This window comes from Hemicordylus capensis, chromosome 1, assembly GCF_027244095.1.
Source record: "Hemicordylus capensis ecotype Gifberg chromosome 1, rHemCap1.1.pri, whole genome shotgun sequence".
NCBI lineage: Eukaryota > Metazoa > Chordata > Lepidosauria > Squamata > Cordylidae > Hemicordylus > Hemicordylus capensis.
This window is the reverse complement of record NC_069657.1, coordinates 119,261,240-119,286,486: the sequence shown is the minus strand read 5'-3', so window position 1 is coordinate 119,286,486 and position 25,247 is coordinate 119,261,240. Positions and strand designations below refer to the sequence as shown.

The following is a 25,247-nucleotide window of genomic DNA, read 5'->3' as shown; positions in this document are numbered from 1 at the left end:
ATGTTCTCCATGGCTGGGGATGGGGAGACACCCATCGTTTATGTCAGGAAACTGGCTTGGTGGAGCAACTAGGGGTGTGTATGAGCCAGTGCAGTGCCTCCTTTAGGAGAGGAGAGCTGGTCTTGTGGTAGCAAGCATGACTTGTCCCCATAGCTAAGCAAGGTCTGCCCTGGTTGCATCTGAATGGGAGACTTGATGTGTGAGCACTGCAAGATATTTCCCTTAGGGGATGGAGCTGCTCTGGGAAGAGCAGAAGGTTCCAAGTTCCCTCCCTGGCTTCTCCAAGATAGAGCTGAGAGAGATTCCTGCCTGCAACCTTGGAGAAGCCGCTGCCAGTCTGTGAAGACAATACTGAGCTAGATAGACCAATGGTCTGATTCAGTATATGGCAGTTTCCTATGTTCCTTTGGGAAGCGCTAAGCCATCTCGATGGGGGGCGGGCGGAGTGGTTCCCTTAAAGAGCTGATAAGGAGCTACTTACCTGCTTGTTCCTGCCCCCACCACTTTTCTGGGTGTGGAACCCAGTCCCTAACTGGCCACATAGGGCTGCGGCACTGTTCCCTGCAGCCTCCATGCAGGGCAGCATCAGTGCACATGCGCAGAAGCCATGTGCATGCCGATACCATGTGGAGGCTGCAGGAAACAGCGCCCAAGCACCATGCTGGAAAATAGATAAGCAGATAAGCTCCTTACCGGTTCCTTAAGGGAATCGCTCCCCACCCCGCCAGCCTGTGCACGAGCCATCCATGCAATCTTTAAGAGCAACTTGTGTTCAAGGTGAACCTTCCCCTGCTGAGCTACCCCGAACTGGAAGTGGAGGATGTATGAGTTACTCATGGTTACCCTCACCCACCTGCAACACCACTTCAGAGCTCACCCTGGCCAAAACAGCTGTATCACAGCCTGCTGCTAGTGCTGTTGACACACGCAGACCCACAAGCACACACCTGTGATGCTGATCAACTGGTGCCCCTGCCCAGCAACACTTGGGGGCCATGGTGGAGCACACACACTAGGAGCCTGTATTGTAAATAGTTAATGTTTTACAAATGATGTATATATTTGCATTTTTGCTTTTTCTTAGTTAGTAGCGCACACACACTCATACCCACACACACCAGTCAGTGATGAGCCAGTGGTCTGGTGCCACCATGTGTCTGCCAGCCTTGCAGACTCTCAGCAAGGCTGTGGTGGCCCTGCCAGTCTGAGGCAGAATTATTTTTATTCTAGCATGCACCAAGAGAGGAAAAAAGACTGCTCAGTAGGTACATTTTAAATGTCTTTAAGCTCTGTCCGTGGGGAATTTTTTTAAATGCTTGCTTTTGTGTACTTTTTAGTTTGTTAAATCGTGGTTTGTAGTCATCTTGGTATGTGGTGTCTGTCGTAGGTTTGTGGCTTGCAGAGTCTTGATCAGGTTTGTAGTTCGGGTTGTGATTTCTTGAAGCCTTGGATAGGTTTGTGTTTTTCCTGTAGTATGTATTTTGAGTAGCGGCGTGCCTAGGCACTCCAATGTGGGTTGGGTGGCAAGGCCCCATGGGCACTGCCTACCACCCAACCTGCAAGGCAGTAGGGCACTCTTAAGGATTTTTAAGGTGTTTTCTATTTTTGTTTTTGCATTTTCCCTTTGGCAATGTTAGTGCTAGATTCCTGGTTTGCTTTTTATTATTATTTCTGCCATAGGGAATAATGTGTTGTGGATTATTGGTTTGGATTGACTTTTTTCATAGGGAACTACACTTTTCCCTATGAAGAAGTTATTTCACAACTGAGAATCCACAGCACATTGAAATTCCTTAAAATTAAAACCCTTGAGCATGGTTTGAACTTGAAGCAAACCACGGTTCAGTTCAACCAAACCGGTATTTTAACCAGGGGACCCAGTTCAAGCCGGGTTCTAACTCGAACCGAACCAGGAAAATGGTTTTGTGCAGATTGCTAATCTCCGCCCCTAGCACTAATGCACTCAGAATTCCCTTCTCCCAAATCAGCTTGTTTTAAGAAAATGGCATTATGGATCTCTTACACATATTGAATCCAACATACAGTTAGCTTTATAGACTAGATTCAGTACCTTCAGATTAAAGCATCCTACTTTGTTAATCTTCCAAAGCTGTAGGCACTATTTATTTCTTGCTCTTTCCAAACACAATAGTGCTGTGTCCCAGAAGAGTAAGTGAGAAGTAATGCCCCTCAGTTTTGGAAGATTAATAATGAAATGAAATGCCTTAATCTGAAGGTGCTAATCTGAGAGTGCTCATTTTATTGCATGCATTCCATCCTTTCTCATCTAGTTCCTGAATATTAAAAAACCAAGTCTGGAACCATAAAACATTGATTAAAGGGGAATAACTATGCTTAAACAGAAGAGTGGGAGGAGAGGAAGTATTTCAGACTATTTTGTAGAGAGTACCATCCTTTAAGACAGGCATTCTCAATTTAAAAAAAAAAATGTGTACCCCTTCTATCTCAAAGCTGAGTTACCCAATAAGCAGCCAAGAACTGAGACTCCCAAAAAGTCAATCTCCCCATACAGGACTCTTGGCAATGTTAAAAACCGGCATGCATGCGCACATATACCTCTCCCAGGAAAGTATTCCACTGCCTACAGGACTCCTTTCACAGGAATGGTGGGAAACAGAACACAAGCTAAGTGAATCTGCCCTGGAATCAGGCAAGATTCCAACAAACCAACCCAAGTCTATGCTTTTCCTTCTTTCCTCTGGATGGTTAGTGCCAATATACCCCCGACTTGACCTCACCTCTCCCTCCTCTGCTGCACATGTCTGGCAGGCTATGTGATCAGGCTCAGCCCCCTTTCCCCACTGCCAGGCTTGGTAGCAAGGACAAGGCATCAGCCAGCATTGCCCTTGCTATGGAGGTTGTCAGTCAGGCTGTGGGAGGGGGAAGCTGGGCAGGAGCACATAGCCAGCCAGTCACATGGAGAGGGAGGGATGCTGCCTGACACTCCTCCCCCACCCTCTGGAGAGGGAGCCAACACTGTAGCATGCAAGGGAGGGAGGAAGAGGCAGGAGCGGCGGGGGCCTGTGTGTCTGGTATAACCGTATGAGGCTTCAAGTACCTCTGGTTGAAATCTCCTGCTCCAAGACAACCAAGAATTTGTTTAGTCCTGTTAAAAACAGAACACATGCAAAAAAAGAAAGAAAAAAGGTTGAACAGCAATCAATTCCTTCAGTTCTGGTAATTTCTCAGGCTGCCCAAGTAAGTTCTTACATTGACCAATAAGCAATGGAAACAAAGGGATATTGGAGCATTTATTGAAGATAAACTTTCACCGAGTTAGATTTACCAGAACACATACAACAGATGCAAAACTGTGTTTCATGTCCCATGCTGAAGGCAGTGATACTGCTGCAGTGCACGTGATACAGCAACTCTTGAAATGGTTGCAAAAGGCAATCTGGTCTCACATTTCAGTCTTCTGTGGGTATACTAGTTCTGTCCTGAACTGTAAGATATATTTAACTGATAGTCCCATTAGAACGGGACAGTGGATTTAGGATCACAGTTATAACTTCTCTGTGGTCACAAAGCCAGTCCATTCTTTGCAATAGCCAAACTATGCATGTGTATTTTCTTACATTTGCAATGTATTGCAATGTATTTTCTTACATTTATATCCCACCTTTCTTCCATCATGGAACTCAAGCTAACTTACAAGGGGCTCCCCAGTGGCCACCTATCCAGGCATTGACCAGACAGACCAGCTGCTTAGCTTCAGCAAGGGGGCTATATCACATGCCCTCACACCATCAAAGGATAAGCATATTTGCAAATAAGCTCAGCTTTCTCCAACATGAAAGTGCAAGTGAACACAGGGTTTGTGAGATTGTATGAACTTGATCAAGCAAAAAGAGTTACACTGGTTCCTAACAGGGGGCTGATATTCAAAAAGCAGTGGCAACTTCACTACCAAATATGGCTCCTGGTACTGAGCTGAAAGCTGCAATGGAAAGGCTACAGGCCTATATCTGCATATGGCCCTAGATTACAACCAGGGCTTTTAGAAATGGTGTTCTAACCAAATAAGTCAACACATAACTTGTGTATTAAAATATCCATCATACAGTAGCCTCAAATATCCATACTGGCCAAAGCCATATTTAAACATTCTACCATAAGTTAAAGCAATATCATAGGCTTCTGTCAAGATTTAGAGAAGTTCTCATTTTAATATATCTCTGTATGCAAACTTATTTTGAAAGTATTACTGCAAGGAGAACTTTGTCCTGTTCCCTGCTCTAAAGCAGGGCTGCTCAACTTTGGCCCTCCTGCAGATGTTGGCCCACAACTCCCATAATCCTTGACTACTGGCCACTGTGGTTGGGGACAATGGGAGTTGTAGTTCAAAAATCACTGGGGGGGGGGCAGAATTGAGCAGCCCTGCTTAAAGGAAAGGAAGGAGTGTACAGCCTTCAGAGATAAAAACAGTACAAAAGTCCTAAAAAGTGGTGCACGGCTTTACTCGGGAAGGGAAAAGGAATAGCATAGCTGGGCTTTCATTCTGTTCTTGACAGAGTGTTGGATGAACCCTCTCATGTTGCAGTAGTAAAGTCAGGGAATATACTGTTTCTAAAATTAAACAGCTATTGCAAAAATAGCTCAAGATTGCTGCACCAATCTTGGGAGGGGAGAGGGACAGGAATTATGCCCCCATGGTATGTTTCAGGGTGGGTTTTTTTCCTATTTTAATTGTATTTTGGCTAATAGGGGTTTTTTAGTTGTACAGTGCTTTAAGCACTGCTGTGAAACAGTGGTATACAAATTCAATGAACAATAAACCCTTGTCTGTTGTAGGTGTTATGGGCACTATCCAAAAGATGCCTATAAGCATTCATGCAACACTTTTCACAGGGCAACCACAGTTGCAATTGACACACTAGCAGAGCAGGTGAGAGAAAGAATGTATTTTGCCAGCCAACAGCAATATACCATTTTGAGAAAGATACAATGTATCTCTGAAACAGCAGAGTGTGTTGTGCCAGAAGCAGTCATCTGAAGTCTTACAGAACCTTTAAGCTAGCTTCTCAGCTCACAGGTACAAATGCTTTTAAGGACACCAAATGCATTGGGCCAGAGGACTCAGAACCCAAGGAATTAGATTTTAAAATCTTTCACGTTACAGAAATCAAATTTCAGAGCACATACTGTATATAAGAGCTGATTATACAACAGCCACATACCTCTGAGCCAGAATCAGTTTTAGAATACAGCTCTTAGAGCAATAGAAGATTCTGAATAATTTATTTGCATTCCATTATTAAGTCAATTTTGAAAAACAGTGTATTGTTCAACAACCAAAATCTAAACATGAATGTCTGTAGATACCACACAGAACATTTAGCAAGAAAAATAGGATGCCAACAATTTTCCTAATATGCACTGCATTAAGTTTCAATTATATCTTTATGCATTAGTTCAAGGCTCCAGCTCATATCTCTGCCCACTTAAGCTTCACCTTGTATTTTCAAAGAACAATACAAGCAACAAAATGTATATAGCCAGTCAGTTTTAGATGAGAAAGCCAGACTGCAAGATAGACATTCTGAATACTCTGCAGACCAGAAAAACATATATATACAAAAGTCATTTGCAAGAGAAATGCTGCTTCTGTTTTTCTCCATATAGATACAGTATTTGTGAAAGTAGCATTTAAGAACCATAATAAATCATGTCTCAGTGTCAACATTATCACACAAATAATTGCTCATATTTTATTAGTAAAAGTGATTTAATAGTGTACAGTGTTAGATTTTGGCTTGTTAAAAGAGCAACACCTTCCTCCCCCTGGTGTTTTCACCATCCCTTTAAACGCTTTTCTGCTACTAATGAGCAAAAAATATCCTTCTGAAGTAGCTAACACAACAAATCAGTGTTTTATGTAGTCCATTTTCTTTTTCTCCCAAAACCAGTTGGAGAAACTTAATTATATTCAATTAACTGAGCACAACATGGCGGTCAAACACAGATTTGCGCTGTTCTTGGACCTGGAGTTTCCAACGCTGCTGGGCATACTCCACTTTGTTCAAGACATTGGCACGGCTTCGGGAACGAGCCAGCACATCATGAGCATTTGCAAAGGGCTGGTGATCCTGGAATTGAAGTGAAAAAATTATTGCTGTTGAACATTCCATTTTGACAATATAAGAGACAGCTAGAAGAACTGAATTCCAGCTTGCCTTGTACACAACAAGAGAATCAAGTTGATAACTTATGTAATATCCCTCTACAAACAGTAATCTCAGAGGTTCTAATAGTAACTGTGTTGGACTTTCCCAGAGGAATCTGGTGGTATATACTTAACCCTACACTTACATTACCTCCCATCCACCATCAGTAATCATAAAATTTCCTCAAGCGGGGGGGGGGGGGGTTGAGAAGGAGAAGAGAACTGCAGAAGATCCAACTGACTATTCATGAGGTAGCACTTCTGCCACTGAAATAGCATGCTTATGCACTAGAAATGCATTTTCAACCACACAAAGGGACTCGGGGGGAAGTGGTCATGGTATCCAGTTGAGTTTTATTATGTAGAGGAAGAATGAAACAAGAATAGCAGGGGCTGACAGAGAACAGGGAAAGAGATGTGCCACAGGCTCCAGGGGTGGGATCTATAGACAGAGGCAGAGTGATGCACAGCCTCATGACCCTTAGTGATTTTAGAATGTTGAAAAGCTTGTAAATTCTAGTGGCTTTCTCTTTAAATAAAAAACCTTACTACTCCATGGCCTTGATGCAAAGAAGCACATGCAAAGCTCTACTCTGCAGACAAGACTTCGAATCTGCAATGTTTCTTTATAAGAGCAGCAGCAAGACTGGCTCTAGAAAGGAAGTAGGAGGTGCTTCTTAATTCAGCCTTCAGCCAAGCATTTTTCTCAAAAGGAACCTCTACTTCCTCTTAGTGGATGAAGAAAAACACACCACAGTGTTTGGATTGCTGGACAGAGACAAGTAGAGAGGTTGTCGACACACCCTTCTGCTGCAGTTTTGAGGGGCTCCCTGCTATTCAAGGGTCAGGGAAACCCTTCAAAACAGCATGTAATGCAATACAATGGATAGAGTCCTGGTGGCAAGGGAGAGCTAGGTAGAAACTGGCACTCCGACATCCCACCTGAGTGTGAGCAAAAGTACTTTCACTGAATATACCAAAGATTGAGGTCACTCAATTCGTGAGCAGGATCCAGATAGTGACAGGGAAGAAAACAGTGATGGCAGGTGGCGGGGAAAGTAAGCACTGGCGGGCGGGCAGAAAAAATGGCCATGGCGGCGGGTGGGCAAGAAAATGGCTGCGGCAAATTATAGGTGCAGATGTTCTGTGCCCGGCCCAGCTAGATAAAATTTGAACTGCAAATACACTTTGAAATCTCTATGCTACTGATCAGCAAACCTATTGTTAAGTTGTTTGGAGTACTAACTCCAAGATGTCAAAGAAAACCAAAACACTTATTTACATTCAATATCTTAAAATAAGAGCAAAAATACAGCTGTTTTAGGTGACAGTCTGACAACTGTGTGTTTATGTTCAACATTCATGCCGCTTCTAAGCATATCAATGAATTAATGTAATCCATAACAGACATTTGATATCAAACCTACTGTTTAGATTCAGTGTTCTGGACATTAAATTATGTTTCAGGGATTAGAGCTAGAGAAGGTCATGTGTGTGATGTAAACTAACAATTAAATATTGACATTATGAATTGTTCACCATGTTAACCTATCAAATTTAATTAGTAGTTTTAGTGATAATAATTCTAGATCTTTAGGGTTTGTTTTTTAATGGAACACACCCAATAGAAAATCTGACACATTTTAAGAAATAAGGCTATAATTGATCAGGCACGCAACTTCTGGCCACTTCCGGCCGACGGGGGGGAACGGGGCGGCAGGGAGGAATGCTGCCGCCCCGAGGAGCTTGAAATTTACAGAGCGCCGGCGGGGCAGGGTGTGTGTGAGTACACCCTCCCCCGCCCTTAAAGTACTACCCCCGCCGGTGCCGAAACACCGAATACCGCCCCAGCGCCGAAACGTTTCGGAGGCCTTTACAATGGCCTCTGAAACGTTACGGGCACATGCCTAGCCTGAACCATGTCTCCGGATGATCTCTCCCAGCAATTTAATGTAGAAGTTAAAGAGCATTGGAGGCAGTATGGAGCCTGGGTGACACCACAGAAGAGTTAATATTTTGAAGAATAAGAGCCCCCAAGTGACACCATCTGGAATCTCCTCAAAAGGTAGGAGTGGAACCACTGCAAGCCAATTCCAACCCTCTAAGACAGTCCAGAAAGATACTACAGTTGATAGAATTAAAAGCCACCAAGAAATCCAAAAGGGCCAGAGACACTCTCTCTGTCAATTCCCCATTGGTGATCATCCATCAAGCCAACCAAGGCAGTCTCCACCCCAAAGCCCGCCCAAAAGCCAGTTTGAATTGGGCCTAGATAACCAATTTCCTCCAAGACTGCCTGGAGCTGGGAAACTACCACCCTCTCAATAACCTTGCCCAGCCATAGAAGATTGGAGATAAGCCCATGGTCCAATGCAGGCGTCCAATGCAGCCTTCTTCAGAAGCAGTCTAATAATTGCCTCCTTAAGACAGGAGGGCATCCAGTATCTCCCTCAGAGAAGCATTTATAATATCTACCAGGCATTCTAAAACAACCCTTATAGTATAAGGCATGTTGGACAAGGGTCAAGAGGACAAGTGGTAGGCCACACCATTCCAAGCAGCTTGTTCACATCTCCAGGAGTCAAACTCAAACTGATCCAGCCTAGTGACCTAAGAGGAACTGCTGGTCACCTCTGCATTACTCCCTGCCGTAATTGTGGAGTCCAAGTCCATAGGATAGTTGTAATGCTCATGAAACAACTAGCACCCATGAGCATCCTTGAAGCAGCATTTTGAATCAGCTGAAGCTTCTGAACTGTCTTCAAAGGCAGCTCCACACTGCAATAATCCAATCTTCAACACAAGGGACTCCAATATTATTCACTGAAAACTTACCCCGATATCTTCATCACTTTGTATTAACTGTGAGTGTCCAAAGAGGCGTCTCTTCAGGATAGGCTCTACTAAGGTGAGATACACCATGTATAGGAGGAGGAGACCCAAGATGGACAGATATATGATGATGGTAGCCTACATGGTATAAGACAGTATTTTCAGTTTATGTCACTTGAGAACCCATCCATTATGAGGAACAATGCAGGCTGGCAAAGTAAAGCAAGATGTCTCCACAGCTCATCTGAATCCAGAACTGTGCTTTAACTGTGGCTTACCAGCCATGATTAAAGCAGCATTTGAAACAAATACTGAACTCTGGTTTGATTTAAATCACAATTTGTAAATCACAGATCTGGGCTTGGGCAGGCTGTAGAGCTGTGCTTAAACAAACCACAACAAACAAGGTAGTAAGATAAATTGGGAGCTGGTGGCCTAAGAATGTTCACAACCAACTATACCATGGCTTATTTGGTCCTTGAATCCATGCCTTTTGTGGTTCAACAGTGATCCATCTCAACTTTATGTCCTCCCCACCCTAGTCAAAATAAAACAGCAGCTAATGTTAGGGAGCAATGGCTTCCAAATAATATATCGACTGTAACTAGTCAGGGTGCACATGCCAGAAAAAGCAACTTGAGAAGGTGATTTTTGTAGGCAAATAAGGGCTACTTCACACATTAGGCAGCAGCAAACCCATGTTTGCTATCAAATGTCCATTCTCTAGGGAGTGGTAAACCTGTATAAACACATGTTTGCAAAACATGCTTATTGTATTCATACCTTACATTTTATTTATCAAATCTGCAGACTACCCCAAACTTCCGTCTATGGGCAGTTAACACCACCATAAAACAAACTAAGACAAAAAACAACACATCTTAAACCAATTTAAGACCACAGTCAGAGTTAAAAAGCTTGGGTGAAAAAATTAAGTCTTTAAGGACTTTTTAAAAGTTGTCAGAGATAGGGAGACTCAAAGTGCATTCCAGAGTCTCGGGGCAGCAACAGATAAGGCTCGTTCCTGTGTGACATGCTGGTGGCAACTGCAGACCAATATCTCCGGATTATCTCAAGGGGTAATGGGGCTTATGGCAAAGACACTATCTTAAATACCCAGGGCCTTAGCTGTTTAGGGCTTTATATGTTTTTAATAGGTTATTTGTGTTTACAGATAATATTTTAAAATACATGTTGAAGCAGAGGGTGTGAACTGGGCATAGTGAGACAATTCAGTTACCATTTATATTGAATTGCACCAAAATAATGTTTCACTTTTTTTCCCTTTTAAAAAGAAAAAAGGGAAATGAAGAGTATCAGGAGTATTTTACTGCCATCATAGCATGCTGGTATATTAAGCCTTTGATTTCCCGTATAACTGTATAACCTGCCAAGGAGGAATTAGGACATGATCTATCATATCACCTAAACCGTTTGCCTATAAATGCTCCCAGACATTTTTCAGCCAAGCAAAGTGACAACAGATCTGCTTCCATGAGATGTTTTAGTAATCAGTGATGCTTGGGTGCTTATTAAGACTGGAAGTTATTTAGTTGCTTAACAACCTGATATAACAAGTGCTAAGAAATTTCATGCCTAAAAGGACACATGTAATAACATGGATTTTAAAACTTTCCTAACTCTTCTGGGAACTTTAAAATCCCCCCCTTTCATTTTTATACTCAGGTAATGAATTGCTTCATGTTTTCTTAATGAATTCTGGAGATGTGCTGTGAAAGCATGAACACTACATAACTGGTAAAGTTAAAGTGTGCCGTCGAGTCAACTTCTGGCAACCACAGAGCCCTGTGGTTTTTCTTTTGTGGAATACAGGAGGGGTTTACCATTGCCATCTCCCGCGCAGTATGAGATGATGCCTTTCAGCATCTTCCTATATCGCTGCTGCCCAATATAGGTCTGGGAAACATACCAGCGGGGATTTGAACTGGCAACCTCTGGCTTGCTAGTCAAGTAATTTCCCTGCTACACCATTAGGTGGCACTCATAACTGGTATATTAAGCTTAACTGATTGTTCTCTGCTACGTTAATGCTGGCCTTGTTTATTGATGTACAATCTGCTTTTATGGGTGCCATTCAAAACTTGAAGTTGGTTGCATTTAATTATGCCTAAGAAACAGTATCTGGTAGAATGAGGAAGAATTAGCGAGAGCCAAGACAGGCAAATTGTGGGACTGGAGTGCTCCAATGTAAAGCCTGTCACAATATATGTAGAGGGGACTGTGCGTACCACCTTCAACGAGTTTTGAATGGCATCCATTAAGTTAGACCATACATCAATTATTGTGACCAGTGTCAACAGAGAACAGAATGACAAGTTAAGCTGGATGTACAAATTATGCAATGTTCACGCCTTCACAGTACATCATCAAAATACATTAACACTACATGAAATACTTCATGACCCAAATACAAAAATGAGAGCCGGGGGTGTGGGAAGAATGTTAGAATTATCAGAAGAGATCAGAAACTCCATTTTAAATCCAGGTTATGATGTGTGTCCTTTAAGGCATGACATCTCTTAGCATTTGTTATATCAGGTTGTTATGCAACTAGGTAGCTTCTGATCTCAGCAACAAGACTGCATGCTACATGCACCTTCTAATCATGCCCTGAATGGAATAAAGTCCAATGGCAGCAGATCCATTGTCATTTTGCTTGACTGAAAAACCATCAAGAAGCATTTACAGTCAAATGGTTTAGGCAATACGATTGTGTCCCAATTCCTCCTCAGCAGGTTAGACAGGAAATTAAGGACTCAGTTATACATCAGCATGCAAAGCACTTTGATGGCAGTAACATACTCTTGGTACTCTTCAGCTTCAAAATAAGAAAAAACATTATTCCAGATTAAATGCTTATTTAAATGATGCTTATAAAAAGATAACCACCAACCATTACAAACCTGCATTTTATACAAATGAAAACAGCTTTCAGGAAAAGGAAAGGACTAAAGACTTCTTATTCAGGGAGAAAATAACCATGAGGATGGAATACTATAGAATATTTGAACCAGAAATGCCCACTGAATGATAGAAGAGGATGCCACATTAAACATAATTAGAGAGCAAAATATGAAAAAGTCTAGTTAGCTATATTATATTACTTCAGCTGTTGGTTAATTCACTTGTGTTAGCAGATTAACATATCATGACTAGAAATGATGTTTTTAATATTATTTCCATTCAGAAGTATTTGACAAATTTGTGTAATGTATTACACATCTCTGTGGCACTGTGTTTTATTATTCTTATTATAAAGGCAGGGTAGTGCTTCTGTACTGTAACAGGCTGTTTTCCCTTACATTTTCCCCTGAGCTTTTTCACATTCTAGAGGTAAAAACATTCACACCATTTCTTTCTTTGAAAACCAAAAACATGTAAATGCATTTTACTCAACTAGGTAACATGCATTACTCCCCCAAATTTGGTTTAAAAAATGGCAGAGATATGGCAGTTTAAGAATTGTCTTATGTAAGTGACCTAATATAACGCAGTTATGAACCCTTAAAAGAACAACACATACACAATTCCTCTTTGTCCTCTTGAAGTCCACTGTCTCACAGACTATGTGCCTTGGGGTTTCTCAAACAGAAAGCTTTAATTGTTTTAAAGTTAGAAGACTTCGAAGTCTTATGTATTTCCTGTTTAGTTACTAGCAAACATCACAACACAGAAGTAATAATCTTGGAGGTTGTCATGTGACAATTCTGCCCACAGGCATATAGGGTGGGCCCATCTGCCCTTACTAACGTTCTGTATAATGTTGTTCACCAGCACGTCTCTCAGAACTCAGAAGATTAGACTACTACTATCTGATTTGGTAAGACCTTTTTTTAAAAAAAAATGGCAGATTTACATGTATAAAAACCCTGTGGTTTAAAAACAAGGTTTAAGGCAAGCTGCTTGGGATGCCTAAAGTTTCAATTTTCATTTTTTAAACTTCATTAATGTGCTTACTTTCACTCTGTCACAAATATTCAGTTTGTACACTCATCCATATTATTCTCAGATTGAACTCATGCTTCATTTACCCACGTTTTCCTGAGATCTCATATCAACAAGTTCAAGGGGTACCGCTTGAAGAATAACTTCCTATGCATAGTTATCAGAAATTCATAGCAAAGATGTATATTTATTTATTTAAAACACTGATATCCCTCCAGTACACTACTGCTCAGGGCGGCTCACAACATTATAAGAAGCTATTATTTAAGGTGGACCTGTTGAATTCATTGATGCAGATATGAGTGCCAAGGTGGTGTCAGCTTGGAAGAGAAAAATGTGGGTAGGTGGGGCACTAGTTAAAAACAGAATATGGAAGAATACAGGACAACTTTGCCCCTCCTGCAGATGCTGAACTACAGCTCTCATCAACCCTTCCTAGAGGCCACTGTGGCTGGGGATGATGTGCATTGTAGTCCAACAACAGCTGGAGGGCTGAAGTTTTGCAGCCCTGTTTTAAACCAAAGGTTTTTATACATGTAAATTATTCTCAGATTTTTGGCCAAAGCCTTAAATGAGCAGACAAACATTAACTGGCTGTGTTTCTTGGGGTGGGGGGTAAGTAACCAAGTGCCATTTTTACTTTAATCGTGACAGTGCTTCTTTCTTCATATTTGCATTCACAACGTAAGCAATATGCCTCCACATCTGGCCCGGGAACTGGCATAGGGTCTACAACATGAAGACAGTCACTGGATGGAAAGAAAGAAGTGCTTGGAGTAAGTGCAAGTAAATGTAGCAGTATCTCTCTCTCTCTCTCTCTCTCTCTCTCTCTCTCTCTCCCCAAAGAGCTAATGACTCTATTGCACATATTTGAGAGTTAGAGATGCTTGAAGTTTAACCCACACAATAATCTACTTAAATATTTGATTTGTTGCACCAGAACCAAGTAACTTGGTGAAGTATCTGTCGCCAGAGACACAGACAAATCTGAGTACCAATGTCAGCACTGAACACTTGAAACAATGCCCACCTTCTCCCATGCCCCACCTGACCCTCACCACCACCATTCTTCAGTTGAGAGTTAAAAACTGGGGTCAGTAATGATCCAAGCTCCTGTGGAAGGCAACAATATGCCACCTCCTGCCATGACATGCAGCTGAAGTTCCCTTAGCCAATCATTTTCTCACCTTCCATCCCCCTGCCCAGCCCATCTTACCTACACACATCCCTGCCCACTCCATCCCACCCCCTTTTACCTAACCCAGTAGCAGCACAAGCTGAAGGCACACTCACTCTCCTCCGTTCCCCTGGCTGTTCTCCCTGGCTTTTTGAAAAGCCAAGGAAGGAAGCAGAAGGAGAGCCAGTGGCTGACATTCTAACTAAAGGTACCTCAGGAAGACCCACTTAAAAGGATTTCCTGGAGTTCATTTAGTCAGGATGTCAGTCCAAGAGGAAAGTGCAGGTCAGACTCCAAGGCCAACACTGTCCTGGCCCAGTCCATTTCCTTCTGTTCTTTTTGCTAATTTAGCAGAGCAAGAGTGGAAGCCAAGAAGGTGGTGTGGTGTGGACCACTCAGCAAAGAGTTACTTCTACGATAGCAAGTGGCAGGTGAGGCTGCAGGGGATACCTCTGCCCCCCGCTAGCACCCCAGAAGTCTGTTACTCTAGGTGGCCACTTCACCTTGCCTCAAAGAGGGCCCACCCTGGATTGTGGTGGACCAGCAGAAGTGACTGCCCAAGGACAACATTTACCACATGAACACACTACTGTCCCCAAGCAACAATCCACCTACACTAACATACATATCAGAATATGGGTAGAATTCTAAAGTTATGAGAAACTGAATTCTATTCAACAGCAATACTGGCATTTATTACAATAAGACACTTGGAATTCCAGAGTGAGGCACGCAATAATCTATATAAAAATCAAGAAAAGGGTTTGTTTGTTTGGTTTCAAGATCTTAGACTTTACCCCTTTCCTTTTTGTTGGCAAGAGCAAGCGTCAAAACTGAAGGAGGTGACAAAGGAGGAGTATTTTCAACAGACAAAATCATGGAATGGTAGGAATGAGTGTTCACTGTTCCAGTTGTCATCTGTTTTACCTCTTACTTCACATTGTCCAAGTTTCTCTCACCATAGGAAATACTACTTTTCATAGAACAATCATGTTTTCTTCCTCATTTACTACGAGTTGGATCCAGAGAACCAAAGTGGAACAAGACTATCCAATAGGTCTTTCCTTCTTCACCCTCTAGGCTGCAGCCACTAGCATCCATTGAAAGGGCAATCCCAGGGTCACAAGACTTTTGGGAATCATGTGAAATACAGCTGCACATTGAGGGACAAGTTGGCAGAAATCGCACATATCTCCTGCATGAATGGACATGCCTTTCCAGCCCCACAAGGCACCCCTGGATCCAGCTTAACATATTGAGCCCTCTTTAATTCTATACAGGCAAGGCAATATCTGTAAAGCAGTAATTTATACCTGGCTTCAAGCACAAGGAGATTGTACAGCAATGAAGCAGCAGCATTGTACCACAGTATCATCCTTTTAGTAAATATTTTAGAACACAATAGTTCTCAAGGACAGTGAGTAGAAGCATTAAAAACTTAATCTGTGATAAAATTAGAAATACTCTGTATTTAGCTGCTCTTATAGGCCCTTTTAGATTGGCTTCTTAGATATGGATCTTCATAATTATTTTATTGATCTTCCCATCAAGCTTATATTACCTCCTGTATTATTTACAGGGCAGTATATACTACCCTTGTAAACCCTTCCAGACTTCTCTCTTTCATCAGGCCTTTGAAGTATGATTTTATTAGGTAAAGGTAACGTGTGCCATCAAGTCAATTTCAACTCCTGGCGACCACAGAGCCCTGTGGTTGTCTTTGGTAGAATACACGAGGGGTTTACCATTGCCTCGTCCCACGCAGTATGAGATACCACCTTTCATCATCTTCCTATATCACTGCTTTAGATCAGTGAAATCATGGTTTTATACTACTGCTGGCCTTTTATTGATGCTTTTATATTGGGGTTGATTGTTTTCATATTTTTTATATTGGGTGTTTTTGTTGACCAATTATGTTTTGTTTATTGTAAGCTAACCAACTCATTTTAACATGGAACTGCAAGGTAAAAGTTACCACTACTAGCAATGGCCTAGCTCAGACACAACAGAGTCAGTCATGACATGGAGCCACGAATGAATTCTGGCTTCATGCAACGTCCTCTAGCCTTGGACATGAACAGACCTCATTTTCCTTTGCATGTGAAGGGAGAAAGGATTCTACAGAGTCAGAAGTGAATTCTGGCTTCAAGCAGTTACCCTCCAGTATATATAAACTGTTTTATGCTATTATTTTAATCTGTGACTTTTATATTTATTATTATTATTATTATTATTATTATTATTATTATTTTACACAGTCAGACAGGTGTTATTGACTGGTTTGTTTTATCCAGACATTGAGTCCTTCCCAAGGACCTGGGATGGCTGAATTTTATTGTCAATGTTGTTGCTGTTGTTATAGATACCGTCGCGAAATATAGGCTGTTCCCAGTAAAGCTGCTTTTTGTAATTGGCTGATGGTGATTTCTGTGGCCCCTATGGTGTTGAGGTGCTCTTCAAGGTCTTTTGGAACTGCACCCAGGGCGCCAATGACCACTGGGATTATTTTGGTCTTTTTCTGCCACAGCCTTTCAATTTCAATTTGTAGATCTTTGTATTTTGTGATTTTTTCTCTTTCTTTTTCTTCTATTCTGCTATCCCCTGGTATTGCTATGTCAATTATTTTGACTTGTTTTTCTTTCTTCGACTACAGTTATATCTGGTGTATTGTGTGGCAGATGTTTGTCTGTTTGTAGTTGGAAGTCCCATAAGATTTTGACATCTTCATTTTCTTCAACTTTTTCAATTTTATGGTCCTACCAATTTTTGGCTACAAGTAGCTTGTATTTTTTGCAGATGTTCCAGTGTATCATCCCTGCTACTTTGTCATGCCTTTGTTTGTAGTCAGTCTGTGTGACCTTTTTACAAAAGCTGATTAGGTGGTCCACGGTTTCGTCTGCTTCTTTACAAAGGCGATACTTGCTGTTTGTGGTTGTTTTTTCGACTTTTGCTCTTATTGCATTTGTTCTTAGTGCCTGTTCTTGTGCAGCCAGTATTAAACCCTCTGTTTCTTTCTTCAAGTTGCCATTCTTAAGCCATTGCCAGGTCTTGGTGATGTCTGATTTTCCACTTATATTGTGCAAATATTGACCATGCAGTGGCTTATTTCTCCATTTTTCTGCTCGCTTCTTGACTTGTTCTTTCTTGTAGGCCTGCTTTCTTTCATTGGTGTTGAATAGTTTCTCCTTATTGACCATTTGAAGTGCATCTTCTTCACTGTCCTTGATATATTCTTCAAGGCCTCTTTTCTCCTCCTCTACTGTTTGATGGACTTGCAGCATTCCTCTTCCACCTGAGCTGCGAGGGAGGTAGAGCCTATCGACATCACAGCGGGGGTGCAGAGCATGATTGATGGTCATGATTTTCCTGGTCTTACGATCTAGCGTCTCTAGCTCTGCCTGGGTCCAGTCTATTATTCCTGCAGTGTATCTGATAACAGGTATAGCCCAGGTGTTTATGGCTTGTATGGTGTTCCCGCCATTGAGTTTGGACTTGAGGATTTTTTGAACTCTCCTGATGTATTCACTTCCAATTTTTCTTTTAACTTCAGCGTGTGCAATGTTATCAGTCTGGAGAATGCCCAGGTATTTGTAATGTTCTTTCTCTTCCAGGTTCTTGATCTTGTTTCCATTGGGCAGTTCTATTCCTTCTGTTTTTCTTATTTTCCCTCTGTTCATTATTAATGCAGCACACTTGTCTAGTCCAAACTCCATTGCTATATCGCTACTGAATATACAGACAGTGTTTAGCAGTGATTTGATTTCTGACTGGGACATTCCATACAACTTCAGATCGTCCATGTATAGCAGATGGTTGATTTGACTTGATGTTTTAGATGTTTGGTATCCGAGGCCTGTTTCGTTTAGTATTTGTGAAAGTAGGGTCATGGTGATTACAAACAACAGAGGGGACAGTGAGTCCCCTTGGAAAATGCCTCTTCTAATGCTAACCTGTCCAAGTGTCTTGCCATTGATTGTTAACTGTGTACACCACATGCTCATTGCTTCTTAAATAAATATCTGAATGTTTTTGCTGACACCAGTTGTTTCTAAACATTTTAGTATCCATGTGTGAGGCAATGAATCGAAGGCTTTCTTGTAGTCAATGCATGCAACACTTAGATTGGTTTTTCTTCTCTTGCAATTTTCTAAAATCATTTTCTCAATCAGTAGCTGGTCTTTTGTGCCTCTGGTGTTCGGGCAATTTCCTTTCTGTTCAAATGGAAGCTGTTCGTTAGTTAATAAGTGTTGCATCACTTCATCTGCTATTATTCCAGTTAATAATTTAAACATGGTTGGTAGACAGGTTATCGGTCTATAATTACTCGGAACTACACCTTTTGCTGTGTCTTTCATGATGAGATGAGTTTTCCCAGTTGTTAGCCATTGTACAATATCACCTCCTTGCAAAATGTGATAGAATTGTTTTGATAGTTGTTTATGAAGGCTTGTTAGGTGTTTAAGCCAAAAGCCATGCAATTCATTGTCGCCTGGAGCAGTCAAATTTTTCATTTTCTTTGCTCTTTCACTTATTAATTCTGCTGTTATTATTAGATCTTGCATTTGTTGGTTACATTTTTTGACCTCTTTCATCCAACCTGCTTTTTTATTATAATCTACTGGATTGTCCCATAATTTCCCCCAGAATTGCACTGTTTCTTCTTTATTTGGCGTTTCTAGGTTTCTTGCAGTTTCTCCTTCTATGCTTTGGTAGAAACGTCTCTGATTCGACTGGAATTGGAGATTCTGCCTGTGTTGTGTAATTCTGGCTTCGTATCTGCTAATCTTCTTTGACACTGCTGTTATTTGCTGCTTTATTATTTCCAGGACTCCTCTAATTTTCCTTGAATCTAGGTGGTATTTTTTGCATCAGATACTGTTTGGTGTTTTCATTCTTCAGCTTCTTGTCTTTCATATCTTTCAATTTACTAGCATCTGATCTAAGCCTGGAGATTTTATTTTCTAATCTAATCTTCCATTTAGGTGATGTACTACTTTCTTTTTTGACAGGTCCATTGATCTTATATCCGAGCTCTTGTGTTGTTATTGTTGCTGCACTGTACATTAGTTGGTTTGTTTCTTGCAAATTCTTGGTTGTTATTTCTGCAAGTGCAGCATTGACACCTTTTCATAACTGAGCAAGTTGTTTTTTTGGCAACTGTTTTTAGAGCTGGAAGTCGATCCCTGGTGGTTGTTTGGTTCTTGTGCTCAGTTATTTTTTGCTTTAGTTCATGTTGCTTTTTTGTTAAACAGCATTCAGGTTTTTGAGGTGAAGGCAAAGGGGAGGTTGCCTGGTTTTGATTTTGAAACAGTTCAGCAATGGTGGTATCCTCTATTTCCAACACCTCCTCCACCTGTGCCTGAGCAACTGCTTCAGTTGGTGGTAATTCTTCTTCCATATCTTGAGCCTGTGTTGCTCTTTGCAGTTCTTCCAGCTCAACTCCTGTGAATACTTTATTTCTTATTATGAATCTTCTCTGGTCTGCTAGCCTTTGTTCTGTTATTTCTGTATCTGGATGCTTCTCTTTCCAAATTTGGTACATTCTTGTTAAATAACCTCTTCTAGTTAGACTAGACTTGTAATAGCAGATCATTATTTCCTTGTTGGCATTTTTCGTATATTTTTTCCGGTTAAGCGACGTTTCTTCCAGTAACTTTGCTCTCTTCAGCCCTGGTTGCTCAACTGAAGATCCTGAGTCCTGTTGCCCACTTGCCACCAGATGTCCAGGGACTCCAGCACCTGGCACGGTCCTTGTTGACCCGGGCGACGACCGATCCGGTATAGATTTATTAAAGTTACGTCTCACCATATTGTTGATGGGAGAGGCACTCTTTGTCTGGCTCCTCTGGTGAGACCTGTCCAGTATGGTTGGACCTCTGGCATAGCTCTCACCTTCCTCAGAGCACGCAAGCCCCACAACCACACCAAGGTAGTGCCTCACTGGGGGTATTATTATTACATTTATATCCCACTCTTCCTCCCAGGAGCCCAGAGCGGTGTACTGCATACTTGAATTTCTCTTTCACAACAACCCTGTGAAGTACGTTGGGCTGAGAGAGAAGTGACTGGCCCAGAGTCACCCAGCTAGTATTATGGCTGAATGGGGATTTGAACTCGGGTCTCCCCGGTCCTAGTCCAGCACTCTAACCACTACACCATGCTGCCTAGAGGTGTATATATCAGGTGGTATAAAATATGATTAAATAAATAAATAAATATATGCAGGAAGTTTTGCAGCCCTGATGCAGGTCTTGCAATGGGGGCCATTACTTGGGTGGCACTCTGTGCCCTACTTTAGTCAACCAACTCAATCGGAGAAGCTCTAGAAAGCAACTGCTTCTCCCTAGGACACCGAGGAATGTGTCTTTCATCATGCACACACACATGCATGTGCTACTCTATAGACCTGAACTTACCCTGTGCTGGATCCTAAAGTCAGTTAAACTAGAATATTAAGTTTTGTCCAACTGCAATAGGCAAACTACATTGCTTTAACATTTAAGCACTTCAGAGTAAACAATGTGTGGATGAAATCCTTTTACTGGATGCTTTTGCATTTCCCTCAGCGAAGTCATGTTTATTAGCAAAGAGTACTAGGGTTTACTAGTCTCTTAACATTTGCATCCACTCTGTCTCCAAGTTGGGCATATTAATAAGGGTCAATTTCCAGCCAGGATTATCAAGATCCACAACAATATTTTTTGAATACTGGTACCTTTTGAATCAGGTACTAACATTGTCCTTAAGATGATAAAAAGATAAAAGATGATAAAATGCCACACTAACCAGTCTTTCTGTGAAACATTTTGGTTGTAAATTTGGCCTGTATGCTCTTTGTAAGGAGGACAGATACATTTACATCGGACATCCTCAGAATTCTGAAAAATAAAGTGTCAGTTTAGGGCAAATAGGTTAATTATGAAGAACCAAAAAACCCCAGAAAAAGCACAAAGAAACGGGGTGGGGGGAGAACCTTAAGCAAATGCAGGATACAGAATGAGAAATGTGAGGGTGTAACTTTGCACAGCGTACTTAAAGTTCTCTTACTGTGATGAGTTCTGTATATTAAGGACAAGGTTTAAATGCATTCTACATAAATAAGTGGAACAATCCTATGTAGACTCAGATGTTACATATCTGCTCAGATTGGATTTATCAGTGAAACAGGGCTTGATTAATTTAATAAGAACACTTTGATTGATTTAAAAAAGAACACCACAGCAGAACAGAACATATTTATGATAAATCTTTACCACCTTCCATATGAAATCAAAATTCTGGCATATGGCTAAAAATAGACTAGACCACAAGGTAGAAAATATGATAGCTATATGATAGTGTATCTGTCAGCTGAGGAAAGTTAACACACAGGACTAGTTTTACACAAACTGTATGAAGGAAGTCGTACGAAGTAGACTTGCATGTCAGTTTATTAATGGAAAGAGTTCTTTCCATTAATAACTGACTATCCAATTAAATACTACTATTGACACAAAGAGATAAAGCAAGTTTGCTCAAAGGAATCAAGGCAAATTACTTTCAAGTTAAAGCTGTTTAGGATGACAGCCTTAAACAAATGATATCCCAATGCCCCAAAGACCGATAGAGTGATAAAGCATTTCTTAAAAGTCACAGAAACATTGGGGGAGAGAGGAGAGAATATGCCTAGTCGAAGGGCATTTCCACGGGTTGTGCCTTAAAAACCCCACCCCAAAGAGGCTTTAAGAGAACTCTATAGCTATGTTTTGCTTAAGGGAGATTATAAGAATACCGTATAAAAACGTTGTTTCCAGACACGGAAATGGAAGAGGCCCAAGCCGCCCCACTCTTCGCACAGGTACGAGTCTGGCAGCTCCAGGGAGTTCCTGATTGCCCAGCTGTGGTTCCCACAACTCTAGCCTTTGAAGGAGGGCGGCTCTTGGACCGCCTGCGTGCGGTCTGGTCTGCCCTGAAGCGCCGGGGATCCCCGCTCCCCAGATCTCCTAAGTGACAGGAGAGGGGAGCGCGGAGGAGAAGCCTCCGGCAAGGGAGCTACGGAGGAAGGCGGAGCTGCTCCCCTGCGCCGTTTACCTTCGTCTCGGGCTCGGGCTCCGGGGTGGTTCCAGTGAGGGCGACGACGGCTCCCTGACCCGCGAAGGCCGCCAGGAGCAGCAAGGCCCACAGGGCCGCCACCACCCCGGCCCCTCCCGTGCTCGCCATGCCTGGCTTCCCGCGAAAGCGCCCCGATTCCTCCTTATCGCCGCTCAGGCGGGCTCCGAAGCCGCCATCCCGACTTCCGCCTTCGACACCGACGTCGCTCCCCGTTCTGCGTCACGTGACGCTTGAGAAAGAGTCCTCCCAGTAACAAACGCTCCGTCTCTTGGGTCCCCGAGTCAGGTGGTTCCGCTTCCTCCGGTTGGGTGTGTCAAGCAGAGGCTCTTCCGACAAAACAAGAGAAGCGATTAACCCTTTCGTGTTTGCAGGCGCAACCAAAGCACCCGAGAGGGAAGACCGGACTAAGAGTGAAGGTTGCTGGCTCTCTTGCTTTCAGTTTCAACCTAATGGGGCTCCTGTTTTAACTTTCTAGTGAAGCGTTTCTTTAGCATAAAGATTCATTAATAGTGGAAGCGGTTAAAGCCACACGGCAGGAGGTTTGCCGCCTCGTAAAATCTGGCCATTCCTGTTTGAGTATAACTGTAATTCTATTGCACACTTTCCTGGGAGTAAGCCCTACTGCATGCAGGGGAACCTATTTCTGAATAAAACATGCATAGAATTGCACTGAAAAGAGTCGCCTGGGCATTGTCCGGACTACGAGTTTTGCAACGGATAAAGCGTTGCAAAGTTTGACGGAATAGGGCAGCGGTTTCAAACCGCGAGTAAAGCGTTACTCAGTGCTTCCTCGTAGGCTGGTGGCCATTCCTATTTTCTGTCCGCAGCAATATGTTTTCAAGGCAGGTGTGTCCATATTCTGCTTGAGATGGGTTCATGTGCCCCTCCTCCTGCTCCATTTGGGCCAATTGAATTGCAGGGGTTGCATGACCTGAAATTTTCATTTATTTATTTCTCAGCTGCCTTGCGCAAATCCGCCAGTAGGGGGAAGCACCATTCCAAAACAAATCATTACATCGTTGCACCCTAGCGCAAGTTATTTCAGTGAAAATAAAAACAAGCCCATGTCGGAGAGGGGGCCATAACAGGAGGGGGCAGCACCAACCCTAGGGAAAGTGGCTGCCCAGCCCTGGCCCTGCACCCTCTGCCCCTGCCTGCCTGGAGGCTCCGTTCCGGAGCCTATACAAGCTACCTGTATACAAAATACAAGCTACCTGTAGCCAAAAATTGGTGGTACCATTAAATTGAAAAAGTTGTTGAAAATGAAGATGCAAAAATGTTATGGGACTTCCGAATACAAACTGACAAACATCTGCCACACAATACACCAGATATAACTGTAGTCGAGAAGAAAGAAAAACAAGTCAAAATAATTGACATAGCAATACCAGGGGACAGCAGAATAGAAGAAAAAGAAATAGAAAAAATCACCAAATACAAAGATCTACAAATTGAAATTGAAAGGCTGTGGCAGAAAAAGACCAAAATAATCCCAGTAGTAATTGGCACCCTGGGTGCAGTTCCAAAACAACTTGAAGAGCACTTCAACACCATAGGGGCCACAGAAATCACCATCAGCCAATTACAAAAAGCAACTTTACTGGGAACAGCCTGTATTCTACAATGATATCTATAATAATAACAACGATGATACTGATAATACAATTCAGCCATCCCAGGTCCTTGGAAAGGACTCGATGTCTGGATAAAACAAACCTGTCAATAACACCTGTCTGAATGTGTAAACAACAATAATAATAATAATCTGTAACCTACTTCAAATCTAGGTTACAGACTTCAGTTTTGGAACTGCAGGCAGGGTAGAACTTGCCGACTTTGGCAAATTTAGATGATATATCCAATGTCAGCATGCCTGTCTTAACATTGGAAGCTGGACTTGTGTACGTGTTTTGGGAACTGGTGGTTTGACAAAGTGGCAGCTTGACTGTAATGCATGAAGCTGTCCATAGAGTTATCTCATATTATCCTCAAACAACCCTATGGAATAGGTCAGGTTTAGAACCAAACAGCATATGACCCAGCTGGAAGCTCTGTGAGCAGGACCTCTTGTGATTTTAAAAACGTGAATAGTAGTTTAAAGGGACCCAGAAATCAGATAAGGACAATTGTTCTCAGACAGTGAGTTTAACACTACCACAACCCACACTGTTTTCCAAGTTAATTTTTTTCCTCTGAAGCTGCCATTTCTCCATGAAGGGAAGCATAAATATATCATATGAGCAATAGTGAAATATAGCTATTTCTTGCAATTGTGGAATTAAGTGTTTGTGGCCAGACTCAGGGTCAAACTGCATGTTATGTTAAGTCGACCATTAAAAGACAAGCATAACATTGGGAGTCTCCCTGTTTTTGATAAATAGCAGCTGTGTGGAGGCCTGATCTGGCTCAGAACTGCACAAGGAAGGGGAGTTCAGTCTCTCTGTACCTCTTTCCTGCCAAAAATCCTTCCCCTGATGGCTGTTTACTCCCCAATGAATAAATAAGCTATTTACAGATGGGCTTAACACTTGAAGGGGTTTATTTATAGCCAGTCCTTGGGCAAACAGCTTCCCTTAGGCATTTCTGGACTACAAGATTTGCAACACTTAAAGTGCTGCAGAGTGTAACAGAATGGGGTGGCAGTTTGAAACCATGAGTGCAGTGATTCTCAGGCAGTATTATATGCAATGTGACAAGGTTTTGCCCGTCCATATTGCTCATCACTGCAGCGGTCTTTCCAGGCAGGGAGCTTCCATATTCCAACTCTGTAATGCATCCACTGGCCCCTCCTCCTCCTCAATTTTGGGCCAATGCGGAGGGAGAGGGGGATCGCTGACCTGACAGAACTTTAAAAATAATAATAATAATTCCGGTGCACTTGCGCAAGTCTGCCAGCAGCGGGGAAGCACCATTCCAAAACAATACCTTTTGTCATTGCCGGCTTGTGTAAGACAAGCAAAGATCATTTTTTAAAAAATCCAGTGATGGAGA

The 25,247-nt window shown here is 42.1% G+C and overlaps 1 protein-coding gene across 3 annotated transcripts; it reads right to left on the bottom strand.

Moving 5' to 3' along the window:
* Positions 1-3,258: 3,258 nt before the first annotated feature.
* TMEM9B (TMEM9 domain family member B) lies at positions 3,259-22,566 on the bottom strand. Of its 3 annotated transcripts, none has more exons than XM_053282777.1 (5): positions 22,236-22,566; positions 20,952-21,043; positions 13,626-13,734; positions 9,023-9,157; positions 3,259-6,110 (listed from the first exon to the last, which is right to left on the bottom strand). In XM_053282777.1, the coding sequence occupies exons 1-5, from the start codon at positions 22,362-22,364 to the stop codon at positions 5,955-5,957; spliced, it is 621 nt and encodes a 206-aa protein (XP_053138752.1). In that variant the 5' UTR covers positions 22,365-22,566; the 3' UTR covers positions 3,259-5,954. The 3 variants fall into 3 exon arrangements, with proteins under 3 accessions (XP_053138752.1, XP_053138753.1, XP_053138754.1); XM_053282778.1 differs by lacking the exon at positions 22,236-22,566 and adding an exon at positions 21,937-22,101; XM_053282779.1 differs by lacking the exon at positions 20,952-21,043 and having other exon boundaries at positions 22,236-22,365.
* Between the last annotated feature and the right edge of the window lie 2,681 nt (positions 22,567-25,247).